At 38.7% G+C, this 20,140-nt stretch overlaps 1 protein-coding gene across 7 annotated transcripts in view; it reads right to left on the reverse strand.

Annotated features, from left to right (window-relative positions):
• Positions 1-8,559: 8,559 nt before the first annotated feature.
• Positions 8,560-20,140, reverse strand: part of GNB1 (G protein subunit beta 1) — an 87,299-nt gene continuing 75,718 nt past the window's right edge. For 6 of the 7 annotated variants that reach the window (XM_037881502.2, XM_037881503.2, XM_043531483.1 and 3 more), the window contains 5 exons: positions 18,977-19,043; positions 15,596-15,797; positions 14,784-15,000; positions 10,775-10,886; positions 8,560-10,299 (listed from right to left, as the gene is read on the reverse strand). In XM_037881502.2, the coding sequence (XP_037737430.1) occupies positions 10,780-10,886; positions 14,784-15,000; positions 15,596-15,797; positions 18,977-19,043 (593 nt within the window). In that variant the 3' untranslated portion in view covers positions 8,560-10,299; positions 10,775-10,779. Of the gene's footprint in view, positions 10,300-10,758; positions 10,887-14,783; positions 15,001-15,595; positions 15,798-18,976; positions 19,044-20,140 lie in introns of all 7 variants that reach the window. The other variant, XM_037881504.2, reaches the window with a different exon arrangement.

Raw genomic sequence — 20,140 nt, forward strand, 5'->3', positions numbered from 1 at the left:
AACAACCTTTTGCATACTTGAAGACTTATATTCACCCTCGGTCTTCTTTTCTGCAGTTTCTCACACACCTGGATATTTTCATGTCCCTTATTTTAGGTCTTTATGCACCATTGTACATGGAGAGGGACAGGTGGGCCTAAAAGAATTGTCTTATGGAGGTAAAATGCCCAATCCAGACATGAGAGATTCCTCAATTGTTTTGAATAGGCCATCACAATCAAGAGAGCTTATCTTTTAAAAATAAAATAAAATAGAAAACCCAAAGAAAACACGTTGACTTGCCCTAACCTGGAAGTGCTGTGAGTGTGCATTAATTGTCTTGTATTAGCTGAAATGATTTTTGTATTGATCTAGGTAACAGGAACTTGTGGGTATTTATACTGTAAGCTGGGTAGTTTTACCCTGTGTGCGCACCTGGAGTCTGAGATAGGGATGAGTCATCAATAAAAAATGAACATGCTCACTTATTTTATTTAGAAAGTATAGTTCACAACAGATGTGTGGCAGGTTTCTGGATATAAAGATTCTGTACATTGTGTGGTTTACTGTAATATAATTGTGCTAGAAAACACATGCAACTTCTGATATTATCCGATTTAAATGTAATCAGTGCTGGTAATATAAACGATGCTCTACTGTAGTTCAGTGCAAGGCAGATGGTTTAAAAAGCACCCAGGATATCAGAGTTCAAAGAGGACCCTCACCAATAGCGTCAACTCTTCTAGATTTCCGATGTTTTAAGCACTCTAGAGATAGCAATATTTAAGGAGGCAAAAAGCATCAGCAGCTCCTATAAGTTTGTGATGGGTGAACACTAACAGTTTGATTTTAAATCCATAAGTTCAGGCAATTCTTCTAATCATATTCACAGACGGGTCTACAAAACTGGGCTGGGTTAGTATTGTGGATAGCAGACCCTTTCAGAAGGAGAGAAGTATGTGAAAACGAAGATGGTTAACCACAATATTTCAAACCTCAAAAAGAACCCTGGGCACAGGTTGAGGGAGGAGGCATATATCATATCATATATGTAAACAGTGGATGTACCCATTTCATTTTGATGTCTATTGAAACTCTTGTACCACACCCATTACCATGGTTTTCTGAGTATCTGACAGGTGCTAATGTACACGTAGCACAGGTTTGGAGCGGTAGTAACCTAAAAGGGCAGGCACAGTCTAAAAGCATTTTAAATCTAGAAAGGGAACAAGAAAATATTTCTAAGAGAAGTGGAAAACTGGCACCAGATCAAGAGACCATAGTGTAAACTTGGTTAATATTACACTTAGAACCTGGTTTTCAGTTTGCTTTATGTCGTCTCCCAGACTAAATCAATCAGTCATTCTGGAAAGAGATTAAGGATCTGTGATGAAAATAGATGCAAGTTTAAATACAAAAATACATAATTCCATATTACGTGGTATGACTCACACTTCCAAACACCTGCTACTATAGGCAACCGTTCTTCGCTGTGTCCTTGTTTTGTTAGTAACGAATTTGAGTCCTCATTTTGCAAGAGGAACAGCAAAGCCAAAAATTGAAAAGTTTAATAGATGACATTAATATGCTCTTTTTAAAGGACTCAAAATTTAAGTTCAAACTTGTGAAAAAAAAAATCTACATTTCTGCATCCTTTACATACAGTACAACATAGTATTATACACTAAACATGAATATTTACTGTGAGAAAATCCCTCTAAGCTGTTAGAAAAAAACCTGAATCTTATCTGAGAAGGAGCTCAGCCCTAAAAGTCAGAAATCATTTCTCAAAGATATTTAAAATAAATTTCTGCCTAAACAGGGTTTCTACACCACTTTGTGAGGATGATTACCTACATACAAGACTTAGGAGAGGCTCCCAATATGATCTGAAAGGTAACCCATTGATGGCAGATTTAGCACAGAGGTAGGGGGTAAAGGAAGGGGTGGGAGCCTGGGATTAGAAGACTGTCAAAGCTACAATAAAGAAGTGGGAGGGAGAAGGGAAATGCATGCAGAACAGAGAGGAATGTGACCATCTCAAGTACCATTTACTCACTTTTTGATGGGAAAAAATGTTTTTGACTGAAAATTCTCTTGGAAATTGGCCGTGGTTGACATTTTCTAGTTTTGAAGAAAATTGGATGAAAATGTGATTTTTTCAATTTTCAAAAATTATATTTTTGTCACACCATAAAACCCCCGAAGTCCATGAAAAATTTCAAACGAAAATTTTTCTCTTTTGATTGAAGAGTTTTCCTCCCATAAAAATCTATAGCATTTTCAACTTGCTATGGTAAAAGATGAGGGGGAAAATGTTTTGTTCCTCTCGAAAAATACACCCAAGGCCTGCATGTGGGTTGCCATCCATCATGCGTTTCCAATGAACCAGTCACACTAGCCTTGTTCTTACAGTTTATGCCACAAGATGGAGTTGCACCCCTGTGTATAGAGGGTCAGAAGAACTTTGTGTTACCATTTTACACCATTGAGGGAGTCATCTCATGAGCTGGATAGTTCATACTCTTCAACAGACATTTTATTTTCTCCCTTGCGCACTGTGCCATTTAAAAATTGTTACATCAAACAAACTTTTCATTCTCTACTTCCAGCACACCAGGTGATCACCTGTCAGGGTCAATTATGTCAGGCAGCACTAATCTAAAGCAAATGGCTTATGAATAATTAAGGAAAAGAGCCTCCCTTTGTTCTAAATTATGGCAAAATTCACTTGGTGTAAGCCTGCAAGTAGTTGAATGCACACACCACTCAGGGTTTGCATTTCAGAGGGAGATATTTACCAGGCTCTTATAAGGGGAACAGTGGTTTTATATGAAAGACTTAGAAAATGTGAATGGGAGGGAGAGCTATTCTCCACACACCCCTATGCAAATGGAATATTGTGTAATGTTACACATCTGTGTACATACATACAAACTACAGCTAAATATTTTTCAAGGAATTTCAGTGAGTGAGGCTGACATCTGAAGACAGCAGCCCAGATTGAAGCTGTTAAGCATAACTAGTGATTTTGGGTACCCAAGCTCTGATACATTACAAGGGACCTGATTTTTCAGAGGGCAGGTGCCCAGCACTGTCAGAAAAATAGTTGTTAATTTGAGTCCCCAGACCACTTTTGAAAATCTTGGCCTTGGTTTGACTGGAGAGAACAAGGACAATAATAGTGGTAAGCAGCAGCTCAAGCTTCTCCACACCTGCTAAAGTGAGACTCGGTTCTGACCCACAGAACAACCTCCAGATAAGAAGGGAGTTTAGTCTCCATGTCCGTTTTCTCCTTGGCACCTTTGCCAAGACTGCCAACAAGTTGGTGAATTACTATCAATAGCAGCAGTGTATTTTCTGATGGGGACAACTGACTTCTGGGAATTGGATTGTGATCAAACTCATTTACCTGTAGCAGACTGTAACAGTGCATGGTCACAACTGACCCAAATGCTAGAGATCTGGAAATTAAAGGCTCCATATCCTGTTACCACTCCAGTCTTCCACCATTGAGTCCTATCAGATTATGACCACTCTCACCTGGGCAACAATCCTTATTGGTTTAACCAGCTTTTAAACCAGCCAGAACTTTAAACAAAAACAAATTAAAAAAACCCACATGCATCTGAGCTTTGCAACTGTCCATTTTGCTGCGGTGTTCAGTGGAGCTGAGCTCTCACTTGTTCTGGGGCACATGAAGATGGTACTTTTCCTGTTTAATTACTAAAATGGTATTTGACTTTTTTTGGTGAACTAATATCAGCAGTGGTGTAATGGTTAAAAAAAGTAAGCAAGCTCCTAAAATAAAATCCATATCCCCCAAATGAGAAGTGGGTAAATTCACTTTACCCAAGTTTATCCTTGACTACACTAGTGGCTATCAGGATAACTTATTATGCTACAGGCAGGTTTCCTTTAAGAAAGGATCCAATGCCTGGCAGAGAAACCAAGTGGCCCTCTTTAGGGGGTGCAGTGCTGGCAGTCAAAGATAGGGCAGAATTTGATGGTCTGATATCAGAATGCCAGGGATCTGCCAATCACATGCAGCCTGCTAAAGCAACATGCTACCCCACCTCCTACCAGGCACCAGGGGAATTGTGGATTGTCTGAGCATCTGTTCCCGAGGAGCTGGCCTACCTTCATCAGTAAAGCCTAACAATGCCTCGTCACATCAGAATAAATTACACAACAGAATTATTAAGGCTTTGGGTTTGTTTTAATTCAAGTGAATGATTCTGAGCAAGAGTATGTTTTGATTTACTGCTAAAACAGTTTTAACTAGAGAGATCAAAATTTTGGGATGCTGTGTACTTTTACAGAGACACTTAGGAGGAATGCATGAGGGAAGTGGAGTGTGGTACCTTAGGAACCTTCTAAAAATCTCCAGGCTCAGTGGAGCAGAATAAATTTAACTAACAGATACATGAAATGTTTTTACTGTTAGCGTTATCCTCAGGTGAATAGGTAGTGCTCCAACATTTCAGCTACAAACTGCCTTTATCAGCTACCCTCTGGGTGACTAAGAACAGAGGCAGACACTAAGCTGGAGACCTTCAACCCCCTAACACACTATATTCTATACGGGCTCTATACAAGCAGTATTGTTTGGTTAGAGAACTGTTCACCCTTCTCTGTGCAGAGCAATAAAGAACAGTCGTTGCGGGGCATTTGGACCTTATTTCAGTGATGTGAAGCTTATTACCAACTAATCAATTTCACCCAGCCCATTAGGCTGCACAAATGTTTAGTACTTGATTAATCACCTGAAACAGAGGGGAGGAAAACACTCTAAGTGCTGTACAACGGAAGTTATCAGTCACTTGGAGGGACTGGTTTTTTTCCATCATAGCCTCCTCCCAGCCCCAAACCAGAAAAATGCAGGGAACTACTGATGTTACCTACCGTAAGAACAGCACTGAATCCTTCTGTAAACCTCACAGATCATAATGCAATACATAGATTTGCATTTCAAACAGTTACTCAAAATTCAGTCAGGGTTTTGCAATTTAGTGGTTCTGTGTTATTCACTGTGCAAGCTCCTGGAGGCAAGGACCATGCTGTTTCTATCTTGTACAGCACAGAGCGCACTGTCAGCGCTTTACGTCAGTTTGATAGTTGATATTTAGTGAATCTAGACTGTGGTTTAACTATGCACAGAACTTAGGATGCCACATTCTGCTCCACTGCTTAGATTTCAGAGTGACATTAGGACAGCTAGACTACTGGGCAAAGGGATATTTTCTCAATTATTTCTCTCAATTTCAGGAGATGTTGCTTTCTTGTAGAGTTAAATCCTTTAAAGAGGCACTTGCTTGGGGTGTGGAGAAGAGAATGTGAGAAGCAGCATCTAGGCAAACAAAACCATTGACTTTCCCTCTAGTATTGTGTTCCCTATCCCATTATTGGAGGTAACTGGTTTGAACAGCCCTACTTCTGCAGACCAGTTTGAACTTGTTATGAAGTAAAAGCCCTATTTTTAGGACAGGGTTTGATTAGAGCCCAGAGAAAACAGCTGCAGCGTCATGCCTTCTTTGTGATATCAGTAGAGGATAAAGAAAGAGGAAGGGATGTTACAGATGCAACCTCTGTTTGAATCCAGATCCAAACTTAGTCCAACTTCGAGGATGTTCAAATGTGAGGGGCTTGGCCCACTACAGAGACAAGGACAAGCTATACAGGAGCTAAGTATTAGTTTCAAGTTGTACATTATTCTCCCCCCTCCCCCAAGTTATAGTATTCAGAACAAATATATTTGCTAAATAGGAGGAAAATGGCCATGCTATGAAACATGAATCTCATTTAAACATACATCTATATTTTCAAGTACAAGTTTGGAAAGGAAGATTGTCTGTTATATTTGTTATATCTTAGAGGGATCTAAAAATACGTTGACATTTCCGATAAAGGTACTGTGTGTTCACTAACCTCTTGACACTGGGAGTCAGTAAGTCTTGGCAGATATCCCCTTGCTTGCAAAGGGGTTCCCAGCAGCTGCTAGAAGCAAAAAGTGAACATATGGGAAGGAGCATGGTAAGGTACATTTGGGCACATGGCGAGGAAGAATGATTGAACTGGTTCCATTATAGACTAGACAAATTCACAACTGAAACATCTGCTGCAAAAATATATCAAGGAAATGGAAAGTAGCAGCAGAATCACTTGGAACTACAGTTTTCAGAGTAGCAGCCGTGTTAGTCTGTATTTGCAAAAAGAAAAGGCGTACCTGTGGCACCTTAGAGACTAACCAATTTATTTGAGCATAAGCTTTCGTGAGCTACAGCTCACTTCATCAGGGGTATTGACTTACCTATGGAGGGAGCTACCCTGATCTCCAAGCAGTTGTCTGTGACCAGCCTTGTGTGCTGGGACAAGGGGAAAGAGATCCCACCTCTGCCACCAGTTGTCACGGAGTCCCTGGGCGATGCTCTGGAACTGCTCCCCATGAAGCCAGTCAAGACTCTGGGGAAGTCTCCTTTCTGTGAGCAGCCTGTCTGCAGGACACACAGCTCACACAACTTCCACCTTCCTGGGTCTGACCTCGGAGCATTCAGCATCCTCTGCCCCTCCTTAGGCAACCTGGTGACTCCAAGCTTCCCAGGGATCACCATATCGATGCCGAGCTTAGTGCGGACACCCAATCGGCACCGCCTGCTGCAGCCTAGAAGCCCTGAGCTCCAGCGATCCGCCAGCCTCAGCCTCCCCAGGAGCTGGGATCACAAGCTTATGCTCAAATAAATTGGTTAGTCTCTAAGGTGCCACAAGTACTCCTTTTCTTTTTGGAACTACAGAGACATTTGGCATTAAATTTAAAGCATTTCTGCTCATTTTAAAGTGCTCTAGACGTTCTGTTTGTTTTAAACATAAGGAAGTTCTTCTTCACACAACTCACAATCAACCTATGGAGTTGCTGCTAGGGGACGTTGTGAAGGCCAAAAGTATAACTGGGTTCAAAAAAGAATGAGAGAAGTTTATGGAGGAAAGGTCCATCAATAACTACTACATGTTGGTCAGGGCTGCAACCCCATGCTCTCGGGTGTGACTAAACCTCTGACTGCCAGAAGCTGGGACTGGATGACCAGGGCGGATCACACAGTAATTGCCCTGTTAATTCCCACTGAAGCATCTGGCACTTGACACTGTCGGAGACAGGCTACTGGGCTAGATGGACCATTGGTTTGATCCATTATGGCCATTCTTATTTATGTAATGTTCACAGGCATAGAAGCTCACACTAAGGCTACAATTTAACAATAATTACAGAACCATCATCTTTTCCACACTTGCAGCTTTTGGGGAAAAAAGCAAAAACAAAAAAAACAACTTATTTTGGGCTGAAACATTTTTTGTTTGGTCTCAGCCCAAGCAATGTTTTGGCTGAGTGGGAGGGGATGAAAGATTTGAGGAAAATCCAGTCAGCTGTTTCTGAGTCAGACAAAGAGCAGAAACACCCTTTTTCCATTTAAAAAAATAACTATGACTTACGTTTTGTGCACTGATAATTCAAAACCAACTGTTTAAAAAAATCCTTTTTAAAAAAATAACCCCAATATCTATCAGGATGTAGGTTTTTAAAAAAAAAAAAAAAAAAAAAAAAAAAGTGAAGGGAAAAGCTTCCCACAGTTTTGGTCAGTACAAAATGTATTTTATATATAGAAATTCAGCCAGGATTTTTTAATTTTTTTCCTGCTGAGCCTTATGTTGATACCTACCTACCTACCCATCTCAATGCCAAATACAGTAATTCAACAGTGTAACTAATAAAACAAATCTAGTAGGCCAGATCCTCAGCTGGGGTAAGTTCATAGAGCACTCTACTGAAGTTGAGGAAAGGTACACACTAAGCAATTTTTAAAAAGTTATTAAACTCTTGACTGTTTCCAACCTCAGCAGTTGTATATTTAGATAAATGTAGCATCTTCCACACTAGAATGCTTTGGCCATGAATACCAAATGATCCATGCGCTATAGTGACCTTCACTTGGGAGTCTGTGCATAGACAGCTCCCAGCAATTCTTGATTAAGCTCTTGACTGGTTCTCACAATCAAATAGATAAATGTGTGTCTTAAATATTTAACAATGCTGAAAAATATGTCTGCAGCTGCTGAGCTCCAGATACTTACTATGTCCTTAGTAAACCCTATATTAGCACATATTTTGCATTCCACATGGTGGCTAGACAATAACGGTAACTGTACAAACACTAGTACACTCAGTGCACCCACACAGCTGAAAAATTGTGAAACAGTTCAAGCCAGCTCTGCACATTTGTCACTCCAACACTCAAGAAGACTCCATTCGTGTGTATGCTACTTAATCAGACATGCAATTTTTCCAAGCCTCTTGCGTAACGGCTTATACCTGGTTTGCCAATTAGTATTGTATGCAATAGGGTAGAAAAAAATCAAACCACTTGAAAATGCTGAACTTAATCCAAAAGATGCATCAGAAGCTGCCACAGCACAGACTGCCATTTTTCTGATGGGCTTGTTTGAATTCACCACTCAAGATCTGTTAGGTTAGGAAGTTTTGTTCTTTAGGCAGAGCAATCAGCTGGAGAACAAATCAGTCAGACCAAATTCATGTCAAACTGCTTTATTACATCTTAAATAACAGTACATTTTAATATAGTATCTATCTTGCATCCAGCTTCCTTGAAGTACACTGACTTTAAAATTAAATACAAAAAGGTGAAGAAGAGGGATACAGGGTGCGGAGAAAGCTCTACAGAATAGTTTCATGAAAGAGAGAGGGAATTCATCTTTTTTTATGCCAAATCCAGGCCTAACGCACAATTACAGCACATTTTTGTACAGAATGTTGCAGAAAAACAGAATGGTGAAAGCCACTACTGCTGCTAGGGAGGCGCATTTCTGGATACAGTGAAGATAGGAGAATTTAAGAGAACAATCTGCTGTCCAAACGCTGCTGCTTTTAACATTTTATTTGAAAAGAAAGCCAGGAAAACCTGTTCATTACAAAAATTATTCTAATCGGATGCAAAGAACTCACTTTACAAGAGGAACTGGCTGTGAAGAATTAATTTATAAAGAAGATGGTCTGGATTCCCCCACCCCCACCCCAGAATCTTTGACAGCGATCGTTTGAACAGGCTGTTTCTTTTAAAAAAAAAAAAAAAAAAAAGTGACTTCTCACGCTACTCCAAAACGTGCATAGCTTTGTACTTGAAGTCTTCATAGATTTATGCACAGAGTAGCAACAATAAATGAATACAGCGGCAATGGTTACAGTTTTTAAACAGGTTATTTCTTTAAAGAAAAAAAAACATCTAAGGACTTAGTCCAATATGCACTTTTTAGCATTTCTACAGCATGCGATTCTAAGAGTAAACCCACCCAATATGGCAAACGATCAAAAAAAAATTTTTGTTTAACTTAGAAAGTTTAAGATCATTATTTTCAAAACATTGATTTGTACATCATTTCATACACAAAGAATTGACTTAATACCCAAGCGCAGGACAGGTCTCTTTTGAAAAACAGAGATTCCTGGTTGTTGAGACTACGGGGTAGTGTTAGGGTATATAAACTGCCCTTGCAAGTGGGGACAAAGTTTTTTTTTTGTTGTTGTTTTTTTTTTAAATCAGTGGGTTTCGGAGTGGGTGGGTAGGAATTGAGGATTTGCATTTGTTACCCATAAAAGGTGAAAGGTTCTTTAAACAAGCATTCAATACCATGTACAGCATGTGCTTGGTTACCTTACTTCTTAACATTATTCTATAGATGCCATGTTTTGTGCAACAATTATTTGTGATACTAGACAGAAATAAAAAAAAGTAGGGACTAAATTTACAGCATTAACAACCCCAGACGCACTGGGCTAGGACTCCCTTGTTTTACTTAGTTATTGACCATAAAGAAATGTATTTAAAAAGGAAATGTGGGGAAAAAAAATGAAATCCTTCTACAAACGTGACTTGAAAATTTGAAACCGTGTGAGATAAAACAAAGTTCTCAACTTTAACTTGAAAACTACAGTGAAGTTAAGTTTGTTTCACAATTATGCTCAAGTTTACTTTCTGGTCATGCTTTTATGATAGTGTTTCTTTTTTAAATTCTCAAGACAAAAAATGGTCCCAAACGGAATGCACAATTTCATTTGCTTACAACTGCAGAAATTCTTCTTTGAAAAGTAATTGTGCTCTTCATTTCAGCAACAGGAGACGGTAAAAGATCTTGCCCTTTGAAGTTTTGAGGAGAATGGGGGGTCCAAGTTAGTATGGTTGGATTGGATATGCTATCATTTTAGTTTTCAACCGTTGGAAATGTCTTCCAGTCACGGTGGAGTCCGTTGCTTGTCTGACACACAAAAAGTTTTGTTAAAACTTATGTTCGGACACTAACATTAAGTTCTAAGCTGGATGAACTAACTTCTGTGTCTGGTAAAACCGTTTATTCTCCCACACCCTCTACTCTATCTTCCCACATCGAAATTTACATCCATTATTTTTACTTCACTGTTTTCAAAAGATTTAATAATATTTACCAGCCCAGATGTGAAAGCCATTAACCCACCCTGTACCATGATGATAATGAAAAAAGTCAATGATACCTATAAAAAAAATTACTTCCCCATGGTTAGCAGAATTTTACAAGGCAGAGTTAAACTGCAAGAAGTTAATCTTATTTCTAGTGTTTTAAATTAGTTACTTTTCTAAACCAAACTGTGAGCTTGTAGCATAAAAGCAGTTGCAATGTACATGTGAAATGAGAAAAAATGAGATTATAAACAAGATAATTAAGGATGTTCTTCCCTACCCTCCCAAATACCTACAGACTTCAGTTCCAGATCTTGAGGAAGCTATCCCATGACCCTGTTGCTACTGCCATACCATCGTCAGTCACACCTAAGCAACTGACACGGTTATCGTGGCCAGCAAGGACACCTAGAAATTAAACAAAATACACATGCATATTACAGAATCTTGATGAATACATACTTCATTTCAAGCAACTCAATGATAAGGGCTTGTGTGTTTGTATGGGATACTCTTAGTGATCAGAAGAATGGAACATTAACTTGGTTTAATATTTACACAAATCTGATTTTGATAGTTTTCTTTACCCCAAACTTTTGGCAGTATTCACTTGGAAATGATTGTAGTAGCCAGTGAGGGACTCCCAAATGAAGAATATGACAACATGAAGTGTGTTAGCCACAAGATTTTCACTTGATAGGAATAACCTTCAATAATCACATGTCAATTACAAAGTCATCACCAGCTTCTCAAAATACTTCTGACAGCACACCCCAAGCAGTTTTGAATTCTATATTTATTAGTGCATTGCTGCTAAATTCAATTACTTCCCCTCCTACAGTGTTATAAGCCAATTCGTCTTGTAAAAAACCCTAGACTATAAAAAATGAAGAGTTAGGCTGGAGCATCTTAAACACACTTAATCTTGCATGAGCCCTAGCCCTCCTTTTGGGATTACAAGCACACGTATTACGAAAAGGCAAACAAAGACCGGCCACCTACCTTCATTAGATTTGCTACTATGGAAGATTCTTCCATTCAACCAATATGTTATTTTGAAAAATTGCACTGAGAGGGACTGAAAGAGACACTTACTTTTCTTTTTTCTTTTTTTTCTTTTTTTTTTAAGTGTAAGGGAGCTGGTATGACTTTTTATATGGGCATTCAAAGGAAAGAAGGTAAAAAGCACCTATATTCAAGTCTTGCTCAGTCCATTACATTATCAAAATTCTGGCCTGGAGAAGTTTTAGTGATGAAAGGACTTAATTAGCCTCTCTTTGCATCAGTAACATTGTTCACATGACTCCACATATTCATGCCGTTAAGAATGTTTTCTGATCTAGTTCGCAGTTGTGACATGTTTAAAAGAATTTAGTGCTAGTAGATGTTTTAGAATTTAAGTTTCCAAATATTGACTTGGTCACCCAAAGTTTGCTTGATGAATCAGACTTTGCTTAACTTACTGTACATAATATGTAAAAATATGTTTGGTACTAATCTCCACATTAAAACTGTAGAAGTATTAGAGAGTCTCCAATTTGAATCAGTGGGCTTCTTAATACAATTAATTCTGCATTTCTGGAGCAGCAGACACATGAAAAATGTACACGTAGTTAATAGCATCTTTAAAAATTCATAGTGCCATATAGGAAGCCTGCTGTCACTGCTGATGAAATGGCTCGGAACTCTTCTAGGGCACATTGTAGAAGTAGTGTGATACACTAGAAGTGTGTAAAACTGAGATTATAGTTGTGAGATTTAATGTAGCAAGACCCCAAGCAAAGTACCCGAGGAAGCTTGAGCAGTTAATTTGTGACCGATGAGTCAATGCATGTTAGGATTCTAACAATTGATTGCACACATCTGCAGACTGTCCTCCCTTCCTCCTTATTAAGTATAGCTGCTCCCTCGGACTCTAACCACACTGGTGATGCCTTTTCCCATTCAACATCCCTCTACGGTGAGATTTATGCAGGGAACCAATAGGATTTCTGGGAGAGTGGGAGACAGATCAGTTGTGGTGGTGCATCTATTTTCACCCTTCCACTTTCCCTGCAGGAAGGACATGCAAAAGTCACTGCCTCTTATCACCCAAAAAAACACCCCCAACAAACCAGGAAACTGCAGAATCCAGGACTCCCAAGATAAACACTACCCTAATGAAACAGATTTGTACTGAGGCATGGTAATTTATTCTATAGGGACTGAAAAGTAGTTTTTCCTACTTAAAAGTCAACCAAAACTACAACCCCAAGACAAATCACACTGCATTAGTATAGTATAAAATCAAAGCAGGAAATGGAACTAGCATTAGTCATTTCAACAGGCCAGCGAACTCATCGCTTCCTCCTAATCAGCTTCAAAGAAAAGAACTGTCACCAGGGACTAAATATAGTTTTCCCCAACAGAAAAACTATGAAGTGTAGTAATATGTCACTAAGAGTTCCCTAATCTGCTTGGATCACCCACCTAATAGTTTATCACAAGAAATTACTGTAGTGTTGGGAGCAACACTACCATGGAGATACAATAATTTACAAACTGAAATCCTGCAGATAATCCAAAAGCAACAAGTAACACCTTGTATTCATCTGTTCAACGCATTCTCTGGTGGAACAGCAAGTTACTTTATTTCTACAGCACTTGATTTAAAGCCAGTAGTAAGGAAGATAACACATTTATGAAAGGAAAATTCTCTGCCTATCAATATATGCTATTTCAGACTACCAATTTGTTTTCATTTCCATGTCTATTTTTGGCCTCAAGTATCAACTGTAAATCAAGATTTCAACTGTAAATAACCACTGTGGGGAAACCTTGAATAAGGTGCATTTGGACAGCATAACCATGTTACACTTATTTGAAAAATACGTTCCTGGTACAATTAAAAACATAAACAGCACTGAAAAGTGAAGTAACCCGCTCTACACATCAGATGAACTTTGAGCTACTACTGTGCCAATTTCTGCACTGCACTGATAGAAGGTACATTTGTTGGGAGAGGCAGGGGAAGAAGCAAGCCATGGGAGCACTGCTGTTAGACTACAATGAAGGTAATAACGCCACACAGATAGTCTCTGTTGCTGGTGTCTTCTCTATTCTGAGCACAGTCTCCCCCTCAGCAGTGATCAGGTTTGTACCAATTTTTGTTTATTACCTTTCTCCAGATGCTAAACAGAACCTAGCTTTTTGTTCTTGTGCTCGTTCCAAGAATTAGAAATACTTTCTCCATTAATCTATCTAGTTCCTCCTCTTTACATTCTATAATCATAAGCAGAAACTTTGTGGTCATTTATGATAATTTGTACTTTCCCTGTTCTAATATCATTAGTTTATATTTTAGGAACTGATAGCATCTATACTAGCTGGGTTGGTAAATTCAATACCCATCTCCTCCCATTCATTATACCCCTAAATAAAGTTACATAACCTCTTTTTCCTTTTCTCTTGTTATGCATTTTATAAATACTGCCACAAACGCACATTATCCAGCTATGCCTTAGAGATAATGTGTCATGTTAGCGAGATAGGTACTGATACCCTTACTGAGATAAGGTGACAATAGCATAAGACCCTCCCCAACCTTTGACAGTTTCTTCTTCCAAAACATGCGAAGTCACATTTCATATTAAACACACAAATAAGGCAGCTTTAGAAAATGTGGAAGATGAGGTAATAAAGGGCGAGTTTTTAAGAAGTACTATCCAGAACTGTTTGCTATGTGAAGAATTTTGAGGTAATAAATCAGTGGCTACAAATCTCTGCTTGACATTTACACTATCTAAAAATCAGTGCAAATTCTCAGAGGAATACTAAACAGCTTCAATCACTGCAGTACAGCATAGCGGCCAACTCTTAACCTGAACTGTTTTAGTGAATTACTAATGACAATTATCTTCATATAAATATTACACGGTTATAGACCCTCCATACATGAAGTGATTAATAGTAGGTGTTTCATAAAGTGTCAAATACGTTTCAACAGTCCAAGGGTAAAATAAGCTCTTTGAAGGTAAAAATATATTTAATTTTCCCAGATGTCATTCTTTTACTGAGTTCTGTTTGCAGAGGGTAGCTTTCTGTTCTCAGAAACCCCATATTCTTCACTAACATTTACAAATCTACCAGCATGTTGACAACACAAGTAAAATACCTTCACCTGGGGTGATCTCACAGCAGACCACATTATTGAGTTAATTACAGTAGGCTAACAGCGCTGTGCTAATGTTTGATAAAGCACTGTCAATAGGTCACCCCTTTAGGTGCAGCTGATAGTATTTAAAACCCAACACACAAGCTATTTACCTGCTCTATCAGCTTTCAGTGTGTCCCAGACGTTGCAATTAAAGTCATCATAACCAGCTAAGAGGAGACGTCCGCTTTTGGAGAATGCTACAGAAGTGATGCCACAGATGATGTTGTCATGTGAATAAACCATAAGCTCCTGGTCAGCACGAAGATCAAAGAGCCTGCATGTGGCATCATCGGAGCCTGTGGCAAATGCATTGCCATTTGGGAAGAACTTTAAAACAAAACAAAGATATTATAGTATAAGATACTTTGTGTTTTGCAGCTTTTGGGAACAGGGCTTTTTCCATTTGGCCAGCTACTATGAAATCTTAGATAATGATCTAGCATGTTTTGCACTTTCATTTGGTACCGTGGAACACTCATGCAGGCCAGTCGTCTTATGCCCAGAATTGGGAGCTAGGAACTCAAGATCTACTCCTGGCTTGGTTTGACTTTCTGTGTGTTCTTTGCCACATCCCTTTGCCTGCATGTTTCCCTATCTGTAAAATGAAGCTAAAAGTACATTATCTCCATCACAGAGGCACTAATGTTTTTAAAGCCTTCTGAAGATGAAATAATAAGTATTACTATCAACAAAACTTTAGTAACATACTATTTAAGCACCTAACAAATTGCCATGTACTGCAATAAACTTTATGCAATACAACGAATTGAATGTAGTTTTGTCAAATGTGGAAAACACTGTGTTTTGGAAAAACTATGCTGTAATACTCCAGGATGCACTATGTGTTAAATTCTAACAGCTGACTGCAGAGTATACATCATGAATTTAAATCCCGTTCCCCCAATTCAGAGTTCATACGCACACAGATGGCATTGATGTCTGACTCGTGGCCAGTGAATGTTTGCCGACACATTCCTTCTCTAACATCCCATAGTTTGGCAGAGGCATCACAGGCACCAGAAACAAAACACCTGGCATCAGGAGCCAGGGACAAACTCATGACATCCCCGGTGTGTCCAGTAAATGTGGTCGTCTGCTGGCCAGTTTCAATATCCCAAAGGGCGCTTGACAGAAGGGGGGAGGGCAGGGGGAGAGATAAAATGACAAAAATTAGAACCATCAAATAAAACTGATTTTTTAAAATATGTCTCGTAGTACATTACCAGAAGTTCAGACAGTGTCAGACAGGGCTGTTTAGCCCAGACTTGGCTGGTTTGTCACTTGTTTTCTCTGGTTTAATTTTTGTATTTAAAATTAAAAGGGGGAAATTAATCCCAAAGTATGTGGGAAGAAGATGCTCTCCTTTGAGACATTTCAGTATATCATACACAAACTCTCAGTCTTTGCCTTAAAAAGGCACCAGTACTTCCAAATGGAGCCACATATTATTTCTGGTTACAGAGGATCTGCTTCTTGGCTGGGTTACCAGCAGTATAGACAGCATAGTGACTAATGTTCATCATTGTTGATACATGGAGTTCTGTAACATGGCAGTGCTCTAACACTAGCGTAGAGCTGCTTTAGAGTAGCACCCACTACTGCTGCTATAGTTAAGGTTGAGTCAGTGTTTCCATTAATTTTAAAAAGCGGCTTTTTGAGGGTGTATAATTCAGCCAGAATAATTCACTGTTGCCTCATGGCTGTCAGTGCCCCCACTTTTCCATTGACAGTAAGATCACCACAGTGACAATCACATAGTATAAAAAGGGGATGAAATACTGACTGCATCACCCACAAAAGCAGCAGACTTTCCAGAGATGTTTAGAAGAAAGCATTTAACTTGTCTGTTCTCTTTCCCAGTAAGTGAGCATAATGTAGAATTCTGCTTTGACTTAGAGCCAGTGCAGAAGCCAGTTTTCTTGTTTTCAGGTTCCCTGGTTATGTAAACCATATGTTCAGTAATTAATTCTGTATCAGCCTTCAGTAGTCAGTTCCAACTAGGATATGAAATTTTGCTTAGTGTTCCAGCCCAAATCCATTTGCAGCTAGAAAACATCATGCCCTTCATGTCAGTCTCCTCTTTAGTTCCCCATTCTAGGGGAGTGCAGGTTTAGAGGAAGGAGACTACTGGCTTCCTCCTTCCATAAATGAAGGAAAACATCAGCACAAAAGCAGAAGTTTTTTCTTAATAGAACCAGCTTTCATTATGAACCACGTGTGTTTCAGAAATGCATATGCAGAAAGAAGAACAAGACAAAAAGGAATCCCTTGCCAGTAGCGAGGCCATAAGAGAAGGCCAGAATTTGTGTACTCAACACCCTACCTGGACTTAGAAAAATTATTATATGCAACAGTAAAAACCTGCTAAAGCTATATAATCAAGTACAAAGAGCATCACTTTAGCAATTTTTGGTGTATTTAAAAAGGTTTCCATTCCATTTTGAAAAATCATGTTAATATTAAAGAAATTCATGTACAATCAACATCCATCTTAAGCAGTCACTCAAGAAGGCCGTTTAATAGGAGGGTCCTTACGGGACCAACATAACCGTAGTGAATGTCTTAGGAAGACTTCAAAATAATTGCCGTAAGGACTGCTGCCTAGTGGATGTCCTACTATTTTCTCTTTAAGATTTATTAATTCAATGAGTGAATTTTTTTGTTTACATTGAATTTTTTGATAAAATGAGTATTTATTGGTTAAGCAGTTGTTTAAACAGGCCACACTACAAGCAGCACAGAAATGCTGTGCAAGTCCAGAAACAGAGCTAACTTTGGGGTTACCTTTCCAGTTCTGATGGATTAAAATTAAATCCATTTTAAGTAACAATTCAGTGAAAACAGAACACAGACTGAATCTATTGAACATCTTGAGTCTTGTTAAGCCTTATTCTATAGATCTGTTACCTAAAGGGGCTTTTTCTTTTGTTGGTTATGGCAGAAGAGCTAAAACTACATAAAAAGTATAGCCCACAAAAACGAGATTTCTTTGCTAGTGAGACTAGAGCATAACAACCTCTAGAAGCAAATGCACCACAGACAACTCCTATAGGAGAGAGCACCTATAAGTGTTTTAGCTGATCTCTGAAAATGGACTATGGAGTATACAAATTACAGCAGAACATTATGTTTATATTAAGCCAGTGGACCACAAAACAGAACATTTTTCAAAGACTGATTATTTTTTAGTTTTGTAATTAATGTTTTGTTAAACGTTCAGTGATATTCCTTTAAAATTCACTTCTGCTAACTTTTTTAGAAGATTTTCTGAAAGCTATTCATAATCTTACAGATTTAAATAAAAATAATTTTACCAATGTGATTCAATATTTAATATTTATTTTCTATAATAGTACTACAGAGCTTAATGGAAAAAAGTCATTAATTCACTCAGCCTATCCTTCCCCTGACAACCAATTGTCTATGGTTCCATAGTCCATCTTATCACCAATAAGAACATATATCATGGACTTCAAAATCTGAAACAACGAATCAGTAACAGAGTGCAAAAGAGAAGTGCAAAATGCTGGGGGAGTTTAAAATGGAACTGGCATAAAATAACTGTAAAACATGCACTAATTGTGACTCTTTACTGCCTGTATACATCAAGTTCACTCCCCAATAATTTGATAATGGATATTTAAAAAGTATACAAGACTCAACTAAACAGACATTACCATTCTGTGGGAGCTATTTCTTCTGATCAGACACTGGTCCATAACTAACCATTGGTACAGGAGACTTGTTTGAAGCTATAGCTCCAAAATGTGTCAAAATCCATATTGTCAAAACTTTAATTCTTTCCTCAGTGAGCCATAATTGCTCTGAATGAGCTCTTATAGACCACATGTAAAGAGTTTTACATTTTAAAAACATTGCATTCTTTTTATCAGAGATGTTAATAAAAAACATCAACGATGAAAATTACTTAGCACATAGGTCTGTCAGTACCTAAATGGTAACAAAAACCTATGGTCTGACAAATGCAAAGGAAAAAATTCAAAGTCTGGGTCTTCACACACCTAATGCATTTTATTTAAAAAGGGGGTATTCAAAAGCATAGTTTGTAGAGCTTAACAGCAGTATTTCCATTTGCAATTTCCTCTAAATTGCAAGCCATTAGAGGTCTTTGTCCAGGTTGTCCTATGAGATTTCTATACCAAAGACTGCTTACATAGGATTCATACAGCACTAACACTATTGCTATTATTAAGTGTTATGACAAGTTCCTCCATAATATATTATCTGTATTTTTGAATATGCAGCCATTAGTACAAATGTTACAGTTCGTAACACTGCTTACCAAGTGGTGTCTCCAGAGCTGGTAACAATTTGATTATCATCCAGGAAACGACAGCATGACAAGTAACCTGCAAAAAGTAACACATGGCTGAACAAAGCCGCAAATTCCTGTCTACTTTTCAGATTGAGTTGGTCATGTAGCGAAGCCTCTCCTGCACATACTGGGCAATGTCTACGATGCAGTCAAAGATGTGACTGCAGCACATGTAGACATAACTCAGATAGCTTTGACCTAGCGAGATAAAATAGCACTGAAACTGCAGCAGCCTAGGATAGCTGCCCAAGACCATAACCTGGGCCCCAGGTGGGCTTGTATATAGCCTTTACTACTGTGGCTTCATTGACAGCGGTACACAGCTAACTAGATTATGTCTACATGTGCTGCAGTCACACCTCTGACTGCAGTGTAGATACACTCAGACAGGAAACCATCAAGAATAGTCAGAAATTCCACAAGTAGTACTGATCACAGTAATTGGTTAAGGACCACTTTAATTTATAGACTGAATCTTATAGCAATCTGATGTTTGCTGATCTGCTTACCCAAGCAAAGAGTAAAACACTAGAAAACACAAAAAGTCCATTTGGTTGTTAAAGAAAAAAGAAGAGACCTAAACAAACAGATGATAGTCTTTCACATAAGACTAGGATTGAAAATTCTCATAGGTCTTACTTGAGACAACCTGGGCTGTGAGCATCATAAGGATTCACAGTCCAAGCAGAAGAGAGTGTGAGAAGAGATGTATCTTGCTTCATAAGTACGAAGACAACAAGAAGAGAGAAAACTGGTGGCCTTATACACAAGGGCAACAAACCCTCATGACATTACTTGGATCAATCTAACTCTCCTCTAGGGGGAAGCTGCTCTCTTAGGGACCAGCTGTGACTAGAAGAGCCCCAGCAGAAAGAGGGAGAGCACTCCCTGAGGAATGCAGGGTTGGCCCCTCCTCCCAAGGCTTTACCCATTCATTAGCCAGCCAGAGGAGGAAGGGAGCTGACTCATCCCTTGCTCTCCCTTTTCATTAATTTAAATCCTAGCTCAAACTACGGGGAGCCTCTTTTTGCTTTATTTCAGGAAACTCCCCACTCCTTCCCCGTGACCGTAGTTTTAAAAAAACCAAACAGTTACTCACCTTCTCGTAACTGTTGTTCTTCAAGATGTGTT

Source organism: Chelonia mydas, chromosome 18 (assembly GCF_015237465.2).
Source record: "Chelonia mydas isolate rCheMyd1 chromosome 18, rCheMyd1.pri.v2, whole genome shotgun sequence".
In the NCBI taxonomy this organism is placed as follows: domain Eukaryota; kingdom Metazoa; phylum Chordata; order Testudines; family Cheloniidae; genus Chelonia; species Chelonia mydas.